This window comes from Psilocybe cubensis, chromosome 13 (assembly GCF_017499595.1).
Source record: "Psilocybe cubensis strain MGC-MH-2018 chromosome 13, whole genome shotgun sequence".
In the NCBI taxonomy this organism is placed as follows: domain Eukaryota; kingdom Fungi; phylum Basidiomycota; class Agaricomycetes; order Agaricales; family Agrocybaceae; genus Psilocybe; species Psilocybe cubensis.
Window position 1 is genome coordinate 2220376 of NC_063011.1, and position 19625 is coordinate 2240000.

Consider the following 19625-nt stretch of genomic DNA (forward strand, 5'->3'; position numbering starts at 1 on the left):
ATTTGTGCGGATGTTAAATGGGTCGATGTCTATCTCTTGATGTGCATTTGGCTTTGACATCGGTGATTGATGGATAGGGACTGGTCCACTAATCTAGTTATGACATCGCCAAAATGTAGGTATACTAGTTTTGCGAACCAAGTCAAGAATAGTATATTTTCCAGGTACACCTGTAGTTATCAGCACGTCGAACAGGGTTCAGGATGCTTTACTTTTGGAGTTGGCGGTGCTTGTGCTGGATAAATTCAATGCTAGTTACAAGCGTAAGAATTCCAACAAAGAAAATTGAAGACTGGAGCGATGTGAAGGGAAGCAGAGGCCATATTGTAGTTGCTGGTAGCAAGAGAACATGAGAGGCAAGGTAAAAGATGGCAAGAACAAACAAAGATCGGACTTTGTTCTCGACCACCAACATCGTCCCGATACCAACACCAATGGACATCCAAAATGGCCAACCCATTCAGTAGGCAGTCCAGCAGCAAAAGCAAGCATTCTGCCTTTGTACCCTCTCCTCGATTCCTGTCCGAGTCGCCCGCCAAGAATCGCAGTCCACTCCACGTCGACTATCCAGGCCAACCGTCACGCAACGATTTGCGGTCTCCTATACCCCCACCACCAGCCAATCTATATCCAGGCACTCCTTTAGCTTTCACCGTCGACCCGGGAGCTCCGTTTCTTGCAGCGGTAGCGCCGACGGATGACCATCGATCTGAGAATGGCTCGACGTGGGACGACCCGGGACCGAAAGGGTTCACAGGCGCAGTGGTATCCGGCATCAAAAACGTCGTGAAAAGGTCGTTGCGGGACAGATCGAGATCGCAATACACACAAAAGCAGAGGGGTTATGGGCAGGTGGATAATAGCATTGTGTATGATCTGCCGCCTCAGCTTCGAGATTCGGGATACGCAGTTTCGTCTGTGCCGATTCCACCGTCGGGTCTTCCACCCATGCCTCAAAATCTGTCGACTCCTCCTTCCTCTAGGCATACATCGTACTCTGCGCGTGCTCCGTCGGAGACACTCCTGGGCCACGCCGAGGACAGATACGATAAAGACGATGCAACCATCATAGGCCACTCAAATAGCGTTTTGAAGCAGCAGACAAGACCTCAGCCTGTCAATCAGGAATACGAGTACGGTCAGAGATATGAGTCTGACCAGGAAGAATCTCCTGCGCAGCAATACCAGCGACAGGTGATGGATGCGTATCGCCTTTCCCAGACGGCAAGCCCATCCAGACAAGTACCCCGCCGGTACACGGTTCCTCAACCCACGTACTCTGAGATCATCGGTCCAGAAGACATTGCGAGTCCAGTATCGGCGGATCTGCAAATTGGACCGAACTACAAGCAGATGGACGTCAGGACGCCGCCGCCGAGCGAGATTTCTTTCAACACGTACCTCAAACGACTGCAGAAATTTGCGAGCGATGTGAACAGTCTTCCGTGGATCGCGAAGGAACGCGTCACGAAGGATTATTACCCGGAGAGATCGAGGAGGTCGGACGAGCCCAAGAAAGCACCCGCGATCGTGTGGCGAAGCGAAGCCTTTTTGAAAGCGGAGGGGTATCACGATCCAGAGGGGAGCGGCGCAGATGGGGATGGCAGCTTTTCAGAGTGGTCAGGGGTGGAGAAGGATGGCAGTGTGAGGACGGGTCCGGGGATGCATGCACCGCGGAGGGGGTCTCGCAGTGCGATGGACCTCGACGCAGAGTTTGAAGGCAGTCGTACGCCGTTGCCCGCGAATCAGCCGAACTTGACGCCGTACACGCGACCGCGCGGTGTGCAGCTTACAGACACGCCTATGCCGCCGCGCGTCAGTCAACCGCCGGATTCTGTGCTTTTTCAGAAGGGGCCGCCGCCTGTTATTCCTGACCTTCCGCTCCCTCAGCAGCAGACGATGCCTGTGCAGCCTGGAGGAGAGCAAGGCAATGGATATGTGCATATTGTTCCATCGCACCCGCCTCCAATTATTGCCCAGACGCCAAATACATATACGGCTCCTGTTCCTCCTATGGCCAATCAATATATACCTCAAGACCCGAATGCATACTCGAGAGATTATTCACAACCCTTCGGCCCCGAAGGTCAAAATACAAATGCCTGGTATCCTCCTCAAGTTACACCCCCAAACTATTCCATCGAAGCCGTAAATCAGCTTGTACCAACCGCTGAATTCCCATACTTGGGTCCAAATCCAGACTGGGCAGGAGGTCAACCACCACCACCACCAGTCGCGTTCCCTTCGCCACCTAGACCGCTGCGCGAACAAGACCGCACCAACCAATCACCCATCTTCATCCCTCCCTCGCCTAGACCGCCACCGTCACCACAACAGCTACAGCCACAGCAACGAACCCCTACAGGCCAGCCACCAGCAGCATCCTTCCCTTCCCCCGCTCCCGCTCCCCCTAGACCACGAGAGCACGACCACGCAATGTCGCCCTCCCCCGTCATCCCACCCCTCAACCTCGCCCCAGCCGCACCCACCTTCCCCAACACCCCACGCGCCTCCACGCCCATATCCGCACCGCAATCCTCCGCGCCGCCCTCGCCCTCGCCAGCGCAGTGGGAGCAGTACGCGACGAGCCATCGCACGGGGTATGTGCCCGCGCATTATGCGGAGCATTATTATGGGGAGGTGTATGGGCCTGGGGTACATGCTGCGCGCCCGCCGGTTGTGCAGCCGCCGGTTACGGTGTCGGCGGGGAGTGGGAGTGGGAGTGGGAGTGGGAGGTCGGGGAGATCGGGTAGGTCAGGAAGGTCGAGGAGGTCGAGGTCGAGTGGACATGGGAGTGCGGGGTCTAGACGGTCAAGGTGAGGTGATTTGGGCGGGTTTTTTTGGAGGGTTTGTGTGATCTAGGTTTTGTGTTGTGTGCGTAAGTATATCTATATTTCTTGCATATGCTCTCTATTGTCTCGCTTTCAACCGTATCGTATATCTTGCTTGTTATGTAACATATAGGGATTTTTTCTTTCTTGGACATTTTTTTGGTATCATGATGCTCTATCTAGGAACCAACACAGTTGTAACACTCTTCGCAATTCGCATTTTTCTCGTAGTCGTTATCGTCATTGTTAGAAGTTACAGTATACCAATATAATACCATACCATACACTATAATAAACACCTCGCTCTATCAATGAAATCATTGGCAAAACCACGGTTTACCCAGAATCAGAATTTTTCGTTTTGTTATGTACAGGGGTATACTATGATGTATTGTATTTGTATCCTATCCTCCAATTCACACAGACACGGACAAAGTTGTGTACTAAGACTACGACACAAATATACAGTAGAAAAAGGCAAAGAAACGGGAATACCGAAGTCGGAAGAAGTGTAGTGTACTAATTTTCTGCCACATGTTAAGTAAGATAGTGAGGAAGACGAAGGCCGAATCAGAATGAGCGCGTCGTGCGTCGTGCTCGGTGGAACAGGATTCAGAACGCCCGCGACGTCGACGTCGAGATCTAGAGTCGAGGTTGTAAACCGTTCCAATAAGTTCCAAAGGAAGGTCGAACCATTGACATTGACATTGACAAACGCACACTGAAACCCTTAAAAATCGAAAATCGAAAATCGAAAAAGAAACCCCATATTTTGTGTGTGCATATGTGCGAACAGAAGAATTTGTACAAAGTAAAGTAACATTGAACAAAGATGTCTCTCTCTCTGTGTATGTATGTGTGTGTGTGTGTGAAGTGTGTATTTTGTAGCATCGGCATCAGGGTGCGTAAAGAAAGAAAATGTAGATAGAGAGAGAAAGACCGAACATTGACAATTGAGAATTGAGAAAAGAGAAATGTGGAATGAGAACCCCCTTGATTGATAAAAGAAACCGTAAAAACGCAGGAAGAATGAAGTTCAAAATGAAGATGTGAAATGTGAAAGAAACGAGTGGGATATAGATAGTAGTAGTAGTAGTAGTCATAGTACTGGTACCGATACTGAATACTGAATACTGAATACTAGCTGATACCGGCGGTAGTGGTAGTGGTAGTATAGTGGTAATGGTAGCGGTAGAAGTAATGGTAATAGTAGAAGCAATGTCAAAGATAGATGCATGGACATGGACATGGATATGGATATGGATATGACGGGATATCTAAATCGCCTGGTAATGAATGAATGAATGAATGGGTGGATGAATGGATGAATGGGTTTGTGTGTGGGTGTGTGGGTGGTATCACAAACAAGCTGAAGCCGACAACGATACTGGATACTGGGATACTGGAGAAAGAGAAAGAGATAGAGACGGAACGGAATAAGACAAACAGTGCGAAGAGAGAGATAGAGAGAGAGAGAGAGAAGAATAGAAAATCCGCGGGACAGATAGGCAAAAGAAAGACAGATAGGAGAAAAAAAAGACGAAGAGAAAAAAGAAAAAAAAAGAAAAATCTACATTGTGAATGCGAACTCGAAGGAAGACTTGGAAACTTGAAAAAAAAAAGTGAAAAACCGAAATGGAAGATTGAGTGAACCTCGAAACTTCGAAACCTCGAACACGACGCGGGGCACGGGCACGGGGCGTGATTTTTAAAGCGCAATAGCCCTCGGAATCCCACCACTCCGTCCAATCGACCCCGTATTCGCAGCCGACGCCGACGCCGACGTCGATGTCGATGTCGACGCACCCGCACCCGCACCTACACCAGCACCAGCACCACCAACCCCACCCTTCCCACCACCCAACGACGCCGAAAGCACCATCGGCGCGCGCATCTTCGAGCCCAGCCCAACACTCGAGCTGGTCCGATACACCATCCCCGTCCCCGTGCGCGGCTTCGGGCGCGCTATACCCGTCGACAACAGCGTCCCGGAATGCGACTGCGAAAGAGGCGAAGTGGACGTGGACGTGGAAGGAGGCGACGCCGCACCACCACCGTTGCTGCTCATCACACCAAACTCGTTAGCGGATGCGGTAGAGGACCAGTGCGTAGGCGGCGACGCGGACAAGGACAGGCTTCCGTGAGCGGGAGAGGAAGAGGACGGCGCGCGCAGGGAGGAGCGCGAGGTTGAGGTGGGGAGGGAGAGCACGGAGGGGACGGGCACGGCGGGACGGTCGCGGGACAACCCTGCTTGGCGCGGAAGCTGCAATGGGCGGACGGCGGCTGTCGTTGTCGTTGTCGTTGTTGCTGCTGTTGTCGTTGTAGCGGGAGAAGCAGCCACAGAGGCAGAGGCGGAAGCGGACGTCGAAGTCGACGAAAACGTCCGCGCGCGCGGGAACGCAATCTTGCTCGCACCCGCACCAGCAGCATCACCGCTAATCCGCGCATGCGACGGAATCTTCTTGAGCCCGCCCGCAGGTAGCGGCGGCAACGATTTCTCCTTGTCATACGCCGCCTTCTTCCCAGCAGCAGCAGCAGTAGAGGCGGACGAATGATCGGTGTCACGCGGTGTGAGCGGCATAGGAATGCTCAGCGTAGAAGCCGTCGACGACGGCGTCGTATTCACATCTTCCTGCACCATCGTCTTTGTCGGCGTAGGCGTAGGCTGGCCGACAGGCGTGCGCAGCCGCGACGGCGTCCTGGTACTCGAATTATTAGCATTATCCGCGGCAGAGACAGACAGTGCAGAGGCGACACTGCTAAAGCTCGCTTTACTCGTCCTGTCCCCACTCGCAGCCGTCCCGAGGCTGCTCCTATCCCCCGCCCCACCACCACCACCACCGCCGCCCATCGTAGAATAACTGCTCCTCGACCCCGTCGAAAGCCGCGAGCCCGCGCTCATCCCAGATCCAGACACCGTCCGGCGCTGCCACGACGTCGGCGGCGGCAGAGGCGGCGCGGACCGCAGACTCCGCCCGCTCTGCGCCCTCTCGCGCTGCCGCTGCGCCCACTCGCCCGACTCCTTGAGCGAATGGTCCACCTCCTCTTCCCCATCATCATCGTCGAACTCGTCAAAGTCAGGCAGATCGTGTGTGTTGCTGCTGCTTAGTGCGCCGGAGCTGTAGGACCGCGAGAGCGGGTGGCGGTACTTGCCGCCCTGTTGGTGGTGCGAGGAGGGCCGTGAAGAGGAGGTGAGACTGTGCCCGAGCGACGAGGCGGATGCGCGCCGCGAGAGGTTGAGCGTGGATAGCCGGCGGGTCAGGGGCGACGGTGCGTCTTCGTCTTCGCTGGAAAACATCGCAATACCAATCAGCATTTAGGGAACGAGGAAAATGAAAGAAAGAACGCACCTGTCGCTCCATCCCAAGCCAGTCGTGAGCCCGATACCACCGCGCAGCATCCTCCCATCGCGGTGCCTCACCCGGCGCATCGGCGTATCGCGCTCGTCTTTCATGATCCCAGACTTGGTCATCATCGAACCTGCATAACAAAAACAAAAAAAGACAACAAACATGCTTAGCCGCATGATAAGGAGAGGAAAGTGAAAACGATATAACATACCGTTGGATGCGACGCTCATGATACTCCCCGGGCGCCCATCAGGCGCCATCGGCGTCGTCGCGCGCGACGCACCAGGTAACAGCTTGGAGTGCGGCGAAAGCAGCCCATGGCGCACCATCAGATGTCTACATTCCAAACCACCTCGTCAGAAAATGCATCGCATAAGAACCAACTAAACAAAAAACTCACGGTAAAGGCGTGTGCAGATCCAAACTCGAATCCGAGTCTTCATCGTCATATCCACGCCTTCCTCTTCCTCCCCCGCCGCCGTACACATCATCCTCGCTCCCCTGCCCCTCCAACACCCGCTCCATCTCCATCTCCATCTCATCATACTCGCCCTCAAATTCGCCCTGCGAATGCCCGCTCATCCTATCCATCGACCTCACCCTGTCCATCCCCATACCCAGCTTGCGATCATCCCAAGAACTACTCGACTTGGACGACCCAACAGAAAGCCGGAGCGACGCGGCCGCACCGCCTTCGCTGACGATGCGCTTCCCCGCCGCCTGGCCCATACCCCCACCAGCACCGCCACTAGCACTAGCACCGGAACGCACGCGCATGCGCGGCGCCGACGACTGTATCCCCAGCCCCAGCCCAATCCCGGCGCGAGAGCGCGTGCGCGTGCGCGACTTTGACCGCTTGCGCGACGACGCGGATGTGTTGAGGATCGTAGCGATATCGGGGCTCGGTGTGCGTGACGGCTCTGATGGAGCCGGGGGTGGTGGTGGGTGGTGCTGGTGCTTTGTAGTCGACGTCGAACGGGGTGTAGCGGACATTGTCGACTCGACACTCGCGCGCCGCGGGAACATCACGCCCACACCGCCCTCGTCCCTTGCTGTATCGTTATCGCCGCTGACAGTCCTATTTCCACCCACCGCACTCGCCCCGCCCGAGTCGACGCCAATGTTGTTGACATTGGAATTGACAGTGACGTTACTCTCCGCCGCGCCACCACCGCGTCTTATACGCAGACCAGGGCCCAGCTCGTCGAGTGTCATCGTCCCCCCTCCTCCTCCTCCTCCTTCCTCGCTCTGCCTATCCAAGCTCTTCCTTGATCCAGTTTTACTCTCCAAACTCGTCCTCTCCTCGCCTTTCCCCCATGACCCGCTCCCAGACCCGGACCCGGAACCAGAACCAGAGCTCGAACTGGCAAGCACAACCTCCATCGTCTTCGACACCGCCCGATCGAGGTCTTGCAGGACCTCGATCTCGCGCTCTTTGCTCACTCCTGTACCCGTGCTCGTACTGGTGCCCGTACTGGTGCTCGTGCTCGTGGTGATCCCAAGCCCAACACCACCTCCAGCCTGCTTCACCGCCGCCCCCGCCCCCGCTGATGTAGGCAAAGGAGGCAACGCACCACCAGGCTCCGGTCCCGGTCCCGGTCCTCTATCCCTCCCTCTCTCCCTTTCCCTTTCCCTGTCCCTGTCCCTATCCCCTCCTTCATCCCCTCCTTCTTCTCCCACCACAGCACCACCACCCGCGCTACCACCACCCGCGCTACCACCACCACCACCACTCAACCCGCGCCCCCGACTCCGGCTCCGCCCGTCCAAGACGCGTCTGAGCGCCGCACTCCGCGTCCGCTCGGCGCGCCGCTCGATGCGGCTGTCTTTGATTGTTGATGTGGTTGTGGTTGTTGTTGTTGGTGTGGAAGTGGAAGTGGAAGAGGGCGAAGGGGTGTTTGTGGAAGTGGAAGAGGGCGAAAGGGTGTTTGTGGAGGGCGAAGGTGTTGAGGTCGTGTTTATGTTCGGTGTGCTTGTGCCTGTGCTTGTGCTTGTGCTTGTGCTCATAGTCATAGAAGACGCACCCGCACCCGCACCCCCAACTCCAATCCCAACACCGTACGCACGCGCAGAAGGAGGAGGAGGAGCGGGAGGGATAGAAAACGGCACCTCGAACGTCCCTGTCAGAATCGACGAGAACGTCGTCGTCGTCGTCGTCGTCGGGGCGGGACGCGGGTTGAAAGCTCTTTCGGGTGCTCTTTCGGGTGCTTTTCCATTCTCCCTCTCCCTCTCCCTTTCACGCTCGGTTTCCAGCGACCTCGACTTCGACTTTGAATTCGCTTGTTCGAGTGATATCGACTTTGCTTGCGATTGCGAGGGTGTTTGTTCAAGTGACCTCGACTTTGAATTCGAATTCGAATTCGGATTCGAATTCACTTGCGATTGCCCTCCAACGCCAACGACAGAGTTAAAAGACGACCCGCTCGAAAACTGCGTCATCGTCGATACGGAGGCTGATACCCCGCCTTGTTCGTCTCCTCCTCCATCTCCTGTTTTTCCCCACTCATCTCCTCTTGCATTCCCTTTTTCACCCCCTCCTCCTACACCACCACCACCCTCATCCCGCTCAAGTAGCGGATACACACTCCTCACCGTCCTCGCCATCCCTCCTTCATTCGCAGCTCCGGTATCAGAACGGTGTGTGCCGTGCGACCCTGCCCCCAATCCTGTCCCCGCCCCCGATCCAGACCCAGACCCGGACCCGGCGGGAACAAAAGGCGCTAACACGGGTACAGGCGACATTTTGGATGAGGACGGGTAGGAGAAGGAGCCGATGCTTGTGCTTGATCTGTGCATTTTCGGTGTCGTCGTCGTTGCTGTCGTCGCTGTTGGTGCTGGTGAAGGGGTGGATGATGATGATGTGGCAGTGGAATTTTGCGAGGTATTTTGCTGTGTATTTTGGGTGTGAGTGTGAATTGGGTGTTGGTGTTGGTGCTGGCTTTGAGCTTGCTGCTGCTGCTGGGCGAAAGACGAAGAACGAGGCGAGGACGACGTGGTGGGAGAAGAAGAAGGAGGAGAAACGAAAGCCTGCTGTCGCTGCGCAAAACCCCCCATGCCCATGCCCATGCCTAAAAGGATACCCTGGGGGTCGATAGGATCCGCAAGTGACATCTGCGTCTGATGGTGGTGATGCTGGTGATGCCATCGCGAAGCCGTCCCCGACCCAGATCCAGACGCAGACGCAGAGCCAAAGCTAAACCCGGAGGCAGAGGCAGAGCTAAACCCGGAGACGGGCACAGGGGGCAGTGACGTAGGCGACACGATGGACGGCGGGAAAAAGTCGTCAGAGCCGTCGGAGGTGTAGTCGTACTCGTACTCGTAGTCGTGCTCGGACGAGGATGTGTAGTCGTGTCCGACGCCGAGGACGTCGCGCATGTCGATGGAGCTGATGCTTTCGTTTGCGTGGTGGTTGTGCTGGCCGGGGCGGGAAGAGGTGGAGGTGGGATGGGAGAATAGGGTGGGAGAGCCTGAGCCGGGAGTTGAGTTCGAGCCTGAAGGCATGACAGCTGGTGGGATATTGTGCTCGCCCGCGTCATCGTCGTCTATATCTGACAGCGGGATAGGCGAGATGGACATGCGCGTCAGCTGCTGCTGCTCCTCCTCCCCTCCATCCATCCCCTCTCCATCTTCCGTACCGGGCGGACGCAGCGAGCGCGGGTAGAGGCGCGGCGAGGAGGACGACGACGTGGATGCGCTCGAGAGCGATATCGAGATGGACGGGCGCGAGCGGGGGGACGAAGACACGACACCCCCGCCACCACCGCCGGACGAGGAACCCGAGTTTCGATTGCTGGGGTGGTAGGAGGAGGGTGGGGGTAAAGGCGAGCTGGACGACGCCGGGCTCCTACCCGACGACGAGGCAAAGCTGGACCGCACACTGGGCCCGCCGTAACCATGGCTCTGACTCTGACTCTGGCCTTGTGCATGGGCATGCCCCCCGCTGCTGGCGAGACTGACGAGGGACTCGCGCTGGGACGCAGCTGAAGAGGCAGAGGCGGCCGAGTGCCTGCTCGACCAGCGCGAGCGGTTCACGGCCGACGAGAGCAGCAGCAGCTGTTCATGCTCCGATATGCGCGATGGGCCAGGGACGGGGGGGAGGGGGGTTGTGGGTGGGCCTGTTGGAGGGGGGTTGGCAAAGGCGGCGTTGTTGGGAGTGGTTGGGGTCGGGGGGATGTGGGAGGGGGGCACGGGGAAGGCTTCGAGGAGGAGGGGGACGGGAGCGCGTCGGGAGCGAGAGAGGGTGGTCGTCGTCGCGGACGATGAGCTCGCTGTGTGTGTGTTGTGGATAGTTGTGGACATTACGGATACATTGTGAGTGGTCAGGAAGAAAGAACTGAAAAGAAAGAAAGAGAGCGACTTCCTTTTTCGGTCTGACTCATCTCAGATCCACGGCGCTTACTTATCTATTACATTTCCGCCTCTTCTCCTCCCATCTCATAATCCTCCCAATCAATGAAAAAAACAATTACCCCGGACGCGCTTCTAGCTCGCTCTGGTGTGCGCTCAAGCCTCGTCTGTCTCTCTCGTTCTGCACGGTCTCCTCATAAAAAAACCAGGAACGGAACAGGACTCACTTGACAACTCATCGCTGACGCACCCGAATAGCACTCCACCTCCTCCCCACGCCATACCCGCATCCGAGTGTAGAGCCCAGTGCATTACCCGCACACCTCTTTCTTACCCACACACCCCGCTGAATACCAGCACAATACAATACAATCACAGCGCGCGCAAAACGCACAAAATGCAGAAAAATGAAGAAATGTATCAACTTTTTCTGGGTCCCCGAATCCCCGTTCCCGTTCACCGTTCCCGTTCACGTTCACCGTTGACCCATTCCGCCTGTTTCGCTGTTTCCCTAGTTCACCCATTTGCCCATTTGCCCATACCGTCGCATATGGGGTTTACTAAACACCAATCCAATCCTTGATCCCTGATCCGCAGCGGGACCGTCACTTACTTCAATTATATCTCCGTTTTTGCATCGCTATCCCCAGAATCCCCAGAATCGCGGAGTCGCAAGTCGCAGAGTCGCACGTCGCAGAGTCTCCGAGTCGCAAATTCACAGAATCGCAGCGCAGCACAGCGGTACGTCTAGCACAGAGCATCGCAGAGTCGCAGAGTCGCAGAATCACAGCACCAGAATCACGAAATCAGAACCACAAATCTGCAGCGCCGTAGAACGGTAGACAGCACACATTACAAGACATTACACCAACCCCCGAACCTCCCAACTCCCAACTCACATTACACAACCCCTCGAACTCCAATCCCAGCTCCAGCTCCAAGTTCCCGAACTGGCAAAAACCCAAACCCAAACCCAAGACCAAGACCAAAACTATCCCTTCCAATTTCCGATCCCAGAATTCCAACAGAACATCCAACGAAGGCTTCTCCAGGCACACCGTAGAGCGGTCCACGGCTTACTTTCCACGGCTTAGGCTAGCGGTTCACGGGATCTCACGGCGAGCGGGCAAGAGGCGGAGGTTCTATCCTCACTGGGCTAACGCGGGATAAAGCAGATAAAGCCAAGGCTAAGGCTAAGGCCTGATGATGATGATGGTGGTGGTGCAGGAACGATCATCGTTACGATGATCGCGTGCGCAGGGACGAAATCAGGCCAAGGCGAAGGTTGACCCTGGCTGTGGTTTGCTCTGCTCTGCTCTGGCTCTCCGTTGGTCTGTTTTCCGTTGATCTGCTCTCCGTTTTCTCTCCTTTTCGTTGCTTAGCTCTCCGTGGACCGGTTGTCTATGTCCTGCTCTCTGCCTCTGCCTCTGCCTCTGCCTCTGCCTCTGCCTCTGCCTCTGCCTCTGCTCTCCATTTCCTGCGCTTGCTGCTTTGCTCCTCTGGATCTGCTGCTATAGATCTGCTGCTCTGCTGTTCACTTGGTCTGGGTCTGTTGCTCCAATATCCGATTCTCTGATCTCTGAACTTGCTGGGGCTATACGAAAAAAACGAAGAAGGAAAACATTTTATTCGTTCTTAGTCCACTCGAAAATGAGATTCAGCAAGCTAGCAAACAAAAAAAAAAAAAAACAAGAGAAAACGAAAACGGGAACTTGATAAAAGGGAGAAACTCAACTCGAGCGGATCCGACAACTGCATCGACAAACCCACCACCAACAACAGAAAGAAAAAAAAGAGAGGATTAAAAAGATAGAACCAACTCATACGCCCGAGTATCGCGTCTAGCGCATGGAGCGTTCGCGTTCGCGTTCGCGTTCGCGTTCGAGTCGGCTTGAGGTTTGGATAGGTCGCTTTTTGGTTTTGGCTTTGGCTTTCGCTTTGGTTCGTGCTCGTGCTCGTGCTCGTGCTCGTGCTCGTGCTCTGGGGCATGCGTTGGATTCGATGGTTGTCTGTTTTTGTCTGTCTTTGTCTTTGTCTCTCTCTCTCTGGCTCTGGCTCTGGATCTCTCTGGCTGGCTCTCCCTCTGGTCCTGGCTCTGGCTCTGGCTCTAGTTATATCTCAAATCCAAACAACGAATCAAAATCATCTTCCATCTCACCGTGTGTTCTCTGGATATCATATTATGGCGCGCGAGACGTGGACGTGGATTTCTTATATAGTCTTCTGTGGATTTGTGACTCGCAATGCGCATCAACTTCAAGTCCTCGACTGCAGTGTTCAAAACTTCAAAATCTTGCGAGTGCGGTTCTTCTCTTATTCTCTCATAACTACATGCATATGCGCATATGCGCATGTGTACCGGATATCTGGGAAATACCAACGAGACAGGAAGGAGCATCGACGATCCGGGTAACGCGAACGCGAACGTGTGCTTTTTTTTTTGGTGCCGGCACGGTACCGCACAACCATACGGGAGTTTATCGAGAATCATAATACCCGCGCGGGCTGCCAGTGGTACGTGTACTTTTCGTTCCGACGATACAGGATGACGCGGATGCGCTACGCGCGGTGCTACTGGCTAGTCGAACCTGCGGCTGGAGTTGGTATTTCTCAGACGATGGAGCGTTGGCTGTTCTATTCCATTCTATTCTATGGTACCGAGCCATCAGCGCAGGACCGCACTGATGAAATCATGTGTATTCTATTCTGTTTATAATATATTATATTCAGCACAGAGCTGAGAGGATGTTATTGTTATTGTTATCCACCTCCACGTGTATCCCGGGACTTCTAGCCTAAGCCTATTTATTTAAAAACGCAGAGTTGATCTATAGTATCTGATATCATCTGCGTGTTTCTGTCAATTCAGTTGAACAAAAGATAAAATATAAAAGAGTATATATATATGATTATGGCGGGGCGGCGTTGGAGGTATATATTTTTACATGTGAATTTCCAGGACCCTCGGTGCTTATAGCACGTCTAAATTTCACAGCCATCCTTCTTGATTATTCCTTTTTTGCTTCTCGGTCGACGGTCGTCGTATCAACTGGGAACAGAGGAGAGCAGTGATGTATCTCTGTTTGTGGAGTTATGCTGTGGAAGTGGCTGGGAACGAGAAGTCATCTGGGGTGTGCAGCTGATCGACAGTTCACTGTTCGGTCTTACTTGCAGGGTACAGACCGTCCAGCGCGCGAACAACAGCACGGGCTCGTCTGAGAACATATTTTGTAGAGCGCGAGATGGGAGTCGACGAGAGGGATTGGGCGTCGAGATGCTTCATAATCTGATTTAGTTTTCCAGTTTCTTTCAATTCAAATGGGTTGGAATTCTCTCACCGCTCCAACGTGGCCCCCGTCTTTTCTTCGTTTCTCACCTCTGTCGTTTTGGGCTCCGCGGTGGTGCTCTTTCAGAGTACCATAAAAGTCAACCCAGCTTACGCCGCGTCGACGGGGATCAGGCCAATCAGGAGCACACCAGCATCGCACACGCCTTTGCACATCTCGAATTCCCGTGCCACAGAGCTCTCCTTCCGGTAGAAGAACAACATCAGAACGCGCCACGAGTAATAGTATTACAAGGGTGATCATCATCACATCCACATCACCCTGCACGCATAGAGCAAGGACGGACAGAATCACTCGAAAATTAAACGGTTCGATGGATCGAGGGACTATAAGACAGCGCCGTGACGGGATCCGCGCGTCTTCCCGCGTCCTCCCCCGCACCGCGCACGCGCTTCTGAAGATCTTGTTACATAAAACGCGGACGCGCACAGGTCATCGGTGCGTCATTGTGCTTCTACTCTCCTTGTTTTTTTTTTTTTGGCTCTTCTGCGACCGTCGAAAGTGTGCGGTGTCGTGGGTGTGTGGGTAGATCCGCGGAGGAGAGATTCGAGGGTGCTCTGTGCCTGTCGTAAGCCCCTTGTTGGTGCTTCAGTTCGTGTTCTGAGGCGGTGGCGAGAGGGTTATGGTTGGATATTGTCGTGTGAGTGGGAGTATTGGTACTGCTATTTTTGGGTACGTGTCAGAGGAGCTACTCACATTTTTACGCGTATGTGTTAGTGTTAATGGGAAGTTATTTTTCATTAAGTGCCTATTGATTCAATACTATTGTAGCTTTGCGTTAAATCATGTATTGGCCAATTATCAGAAGTTTAGAACTCACTGAAACGTTGAGATAACACTGTAATCGAGATGTATCACTTCGTGTATATGGTAAGGTGTGAGTATGCATCGCAGTCGGTTCAATCGAAACGCCGTTCCAGATTCATGAAGTGAGGCGATTTTCCATCCATGTGCTAGCAAAAGAAGGCTGGCGGGATTCGGGCGACACTTCATAATGCTTAGGTAGGCCAATTAATCAATGAAAGTAAACGGCTTCGCCCAATCCATTTATCCGCATCATATTAATCTGTGAATAGTGATAGATTGAATCGATTATATCGCGCTTGTCGGACCTGTCGTTTTCTTGAAAGCAACGCTACGTGCAGCATGGTATGGTTATTAAGATGGCTTGGATGTCAGACACGATGAATGAGTACTTACTCAGGAGTTTAAACACAGATAGATCAAAGACGAGACAGGACTCATTCAACAAGGTAGACTAATTATCACCGATCCTAGCTATTCTGTCGCTTGCGTTCAGAATTGTCGGACTAACTGTCTACAAGCTCATAGAGGAAAAAAGTCACTGACGGATAGACCAGAATCCAACATGAGGGGCTTACCGGTCGACAAGTTGAAATTTACTGAAAGAATGATACACTTGGACAGGTGTCGGTCTGGAGGGGATGAACTCAACACTGTATATTAAAATCTGACGTGGAAAGTTTATGAACAAACGACAAACGTATTCTTACGCCAATGCAGAGAACCATAAAGATAGAGCGTCGTTCTCAGCAAGCGGGCATGAAGATTCCCGAAAATTTGCACGGGCTGAGTTACCACCCCTTTGCATAGTCAGACAGCTTAGAAGCACCGTTTAGTATTGCCAACGTTGTCCGGTATGAAGTCGTGTTACATTTTTCAATCTGCGTGATACAGTTAATACAAAGATAGAAAAATCAATATACCCTCTTAACCCAACAAAGCTTCTAAATCCTTCTCCGATGTACCATGAGTGTCGTCAAAAAGAGTCAGCCGGTTCTCCAGGCCCAGAGACTTTGCGTCTATGCGACTTCGGTACCGCTGCCACAAGAGCCAGAGAGCAAAAATGACGATTGTAAGCGGGATTGTGATGGCTGGGAAGAGCCACGCTTGTTTGGATAATGTCAAGGCTCCGTCTTCCTGCGTGTTGAAAAATACCATGCTGAACAGAGCCTACCACAGTCGGTCAACGCTAGAAGTATGGGAGGGGGAGGGTACTCACAGAGATAAATGTTCCAGGCAGAAAGAACATTGTCACCGCAGCCATTCTGTTAATTTTAACAGGTTAAATATAAACAATGACAGCAAGAGGCTGGTATACGCACGTTATCATCGATGAGCTGTCCCTCTGGGTGCTGACGGCAATCTTGCTTGTGAGTCGGGCAATGTCCAGATTGATTTTACTGTCCGTCTGGGTGGCTATGTTGAAGAATAAGTTGATACGAATCCCTGTACGTTCGATGTAGTTGATTATCCAGCGTATAAGCCCGGCCGTTTGTGACTGCATGAATTCGAGCGAGTCCAGGACAGAATCCGTGTATTGGTCTTCGTCGTCAGCCCCGTCTCTATCGAATTCGACTTCGAAAGACCCTGGGTATGAGCTATATGGAGGACGGCGGCGGGATGTGAGATGTTGAAGACGCTGGTGTACTTTGATCAGGTACCGTAATCGTTCGTGAAGATCGTTGAGGTGGCCTTTGATAACGTGCAGGAGCTGCGAAAGCGCGTGAAGGTTTTCTACCGCCATCGCTACCTGTGTCGCACTGTACAATGAAAATTTGCTATTCTCCTATAGCGTTTTTAGCGACACAATGGAGAAATTATGGTGCATTTACATATTGGATAAGTTCATCCCGCGGAGCCATTGAATCCCTTCCCCACTCATCCAACCTATCTTCTGCAAGGAAGGCGTCGATGGCCAGCGGTCGTAGGAGTTTCTGTCGGTTCTCATCGCGCGTGCTTTGAAGAATGGCGGTTTTCGCCTTCTCCGGACACGAGTGGATAACATAGACAGAGGACCTATCTGTGCGAAGACTGTGCGAGAACCAGACGCGGCTCATGCGAGCTCCTAGACCGGAACTGAAGCGGTATAGTCCATCTGGGCTATCGATTGAGGTAAGTCAAAAATGACGGCAAAGAAGGGACGAACCGAGAGAAATCCGCTTTCCTCCTTCCGTGCGGAGGAGACAAGCGTTGCCAGTGAAATTTCTAGAGAGCACCGCTCTGAAGAATAAGGGAGACACCCCGAATCGCTGGTGCATCCAGTATGCCGTCGTGTCGGTGTGCAATTCTGAATCATCATCTTCGCTGAGGTAAGTGAGGTCTTCGACGAAACTGCGATGTCGATGAGCGCCTGAAGAACGAATCGTTCAAGTGACACTTGCAATATACGCAGTGGAGGGACATCATTCCTCCTAGATGGTGTGCTTTCCATCTGGATGTTATGGATCAGCCAGAATCCACTCTTGAATCCTGAAGAAGCCGTACCCGACGAAAGTGTTCAACCAGTCGTGCGTGATCCAGCTTCGGAGCCCATACAACTCTGTCAGGGTACACATCGAGGAGATCTAGGAGGGTGTTATGCTGGCCTCTATCGGATTCGGTGTTGAAGATATCGAGGGCCTTGATCTCAACCTCTGGATGCGAGCAGCGGTAGGCCATGTGGGTCGTGTTGAAGTGACGCCCATCGCAGAACGTTGATTTGAGAGTATACCACGGTTGTCAGAACTCTTGCAGAACCCCTGATAAACACAGATGTGGACGGAGAGTTGAAGGGTTGTCGAGATGACTCACCGGAACGCGGGCCAAGGTCGCGCCAGATAATCATGTGACAACCAGCCAATAGGTTGTGGCGGAAATCATATCCTTCCTTCGTTCCACATCCCATGTTGCGGTACAGGAAACCGTTGAAGCCAGCTTTGAGTCTGGTAAGGTCCTTCAAGACCTCAGTCTGGCGCAGGAACGACTCGTCGGCAGCGCCATTCAACGCTTCCGCAGTCGAGCGGGCGGAGGATGAGGTCGATGTCTGCATTGTCGGCGGTGGGCCTGCTGGTCTCAGTGCTGCGATTCGCCTGAAGCAGATCGAACGTGAAAAAGGGAACGAAATCCGTGTTGTCGTGCTCGAGAAGGGCTCTGAAATAGGTGCGTGCAGTCAGAAACTCGCCGTTCTTATCTCAGGGCATTGAAGATCTCGTGTAGGTTCCCATATCGTCTCTGGTGCTGTGATTGAACCTCGCGCACTGGATGAATTGCTGCCAGACTGGACATCCATGTCTGATCACCCTCTCACACAACCAGCAACCTCTTCAAAAATGCTCTTCCTTACCCCCAAAATGTCCCTGCCAATACCCCACCCCCCACAAATGTCTAACAAGGGCAACTACGTCACTTCGCTCTCACAATTTACCAGGTGGCTCGCCGGCGTGGCCGAGAACGAATACGGCGTCGAGATATATCCCGGCTTCGCAGGCGCGCAGCTACTTCTCAGCGACGAACCCGATTCCACCGATCCATGGGGCAACAAAGTTCGTAGCGTGCAGGGCGTGATCACCAACGAAGTCGGCTTGACGAAGAACTACCGCATGAAGTCTTCGTTCGAGCCTGGGATGGCGTTCCGTGCAAAGGTAACTCTGCTTGCCGAAGGTGCTCACGGAAGTCTGTCGAAGCAAGCCATTAGCTTGTACAATCTTCGGAAGGAGGCTGAGCCCCAGACGTATGGAATCGGTCTGAAGGAGGTTTGGCGTGTCGATCCGGAGAAACATAAACCCGGAGAGGTTGTGCACACGCTCGGATGGCCTCTCGACAAGGACACTTACGGCGGTGGATGGGTATACCACATGGATGGAGGGCTCGTCAGTTTGGGGCTAGTAATCGGGCTGGATTACAAAAATCCATGGCTGAGCCCGTATCGTGAATTCCAGGTGCGTTTTCTTGTCTGGTATTCCTTTTTAATGTCTAACGAAGCATCCTTCGAAAGCGCATGAAACACCACCCATACTTCCGCGCTCTCCTCACATCATCCAAAGCCGAACGCCTCTCTTACGCTGCGCGCGTGTTGAACGAAGGCGGTTTGCAGTCCGTACCCAAGCTCAACTTCCCTGGTGGTGCTCTCGTCGGGTGCTCCGCTGGATTCGTCAACATCGCAAAGATCAAAGGAACCCATAACGCGATGAAGAGCGGCATGCTTGCCGCCGAAGCTGCTTGGAACGCTGTGCACCCTAGTGAAGCGGAATCGTCAGATGGCACAGTCGCAGCCGCTGCTGACATGTCGTCGTACGATACCTCGTTGCACAAGTCATGGGTGCAGAAAGATCTGCATGAAGTGCGCAACTTGCGCCCATCGTTCGGAACGCGTTTGGGGCTATGGGGCGGAATTATCTATTCGGGTATCGATTCGTTGATCTTAAAGGGACGGGTACCCTGGACATTCAAGCACCACGGACCGAAAGGCAAAACAAAGAATCCCGTAAGTTGTACATTTCTTTCTGTGACATTGTTTTCTTATGTGTTGTATACAGGACTCGACGTCTTCACTGGATTCTTCCTTAACTGAGCCCGCTCGAAACCATATGCCCATCGAATACCCACCCTTCGAGGCGCCCCTCTCTACCGACCTCCTCACCAGCGTTGCGCTGACAGGCACAAATCACGCTGAAGACCAGCCTGTCCACCTCCGTGTCGTGCCCACCCCAACATTTATCAAGAAAGGCAAAACCAACCCCGCCGTTGGAGCTGGAGTCGGCGCCGTGCGCACTGAAGCCGAGGTTGAAGAAGGCGAGGGTGGTAAAACTGGAGAGGAGGACGTCAAGGAGGAGTTGGAGAGACGCAGGCGTCATGTGGAGATCAATTACGGACAGTATGCGGGTCTTCTTGGTCGTGCGTGTCCTGCTGGTGTGTACGAGTACGTTCCCGAGGAAGGTGTTACGACGAACGAGACAGAGGGGTGGGGC

General features: G+C 53.5%; 4 protein-coding genes across 4 annotated transcripts in view; 2 read left to right on the forward strand and 2 right to left on the reverse strand.

Moving 5' to 3' along the window:
• Nucleotides 1–447: 447 nt before the first annotated feature.
• JR316_0013382 (uncharacterized protein) lies at nt 448–3278 on the forward strand (the record flags this gene model as incomplete). Its single annotated transcript, XM_047898991.1, has 2 exons — nt 448–2749; nt 3256–3278. The coding sequence occupies 2 exons, from the start codon at nt 448–450 to the stop codon at nt 3276–3278; spliced, it is 2325 nt and encodes a 774-aa protein (XP_047742539.1).
• A 1261-nt stretch (nt 3279–4539) lies between these two features.
• On the reverse strand, nt 4540–10480 carry JR316_0013383 (uncharacterized protein; the record flags this gene model as incomplete). Its single annotated transcript, XM_047898992.1, has 4 exons — nt 4540–6118; nt 6182–6311; nt 6393–6517; nt 6582–10480. The coding sequence occupies 4 exons, from the start codon at nt 10478–10480 to the stop codon at nt 4540–4542; spliced, it is 5733 nt and encodes a 1910-aa protein (XP_047742540.1).
• Nucleotides 10481–15606: 5126 nt separating this feature from the next.
• Nucleotides 15607–17337, reverse strand: JR316_0013384 (uncharacterized protein; the record flags this gene model as incomplete). The annotated part of the gene is made up of 6 exons (XM_047898993.1): nt 15607–15849; nt 15899–15944; nt 16002–16465; nt 16512–16779; nt 16920–17110; nt 17164–17337. The coding sequence occupies 6 exons, from the start codon at nt 17335–17337 to the stop codon at nt 15607–15609; spliced, it is 1386 nt and encodes a 461-aa protein (XP_047742541.1).
• A 224-nt stretch (nt 17338–17561) lies between these two features.
• JR316_0013385 (putative electron transfer flavoprotein-ubiquinone oxidoreductase, mitochondrial) overlaps nt 17562–19625 on the forward strand; it is a gene marked incomplete at both ends in the record, with an annotated part of 2249 nt that continues 185 nt past the window's right edge. The window contains 4 exons of the mRNA XM_047898994.1: nt 17562–17817; nt 17875–18596; nt 18653–19141; nt 19194–19625. The exon at nt 19194–19625 is cut by the window's right edge and continues 27 nt beyond it. Of these exons, the coding sequence (XP_047742542.1) occupies nt 17562–17817; nt 17875–18596; nt 18653–19141; nt 19194–19625 (1899 nt within the window). The remainder of the gene's footprint in view (nt 17818–17874; nt 18597–18652; nt 19142–19193) is intronic.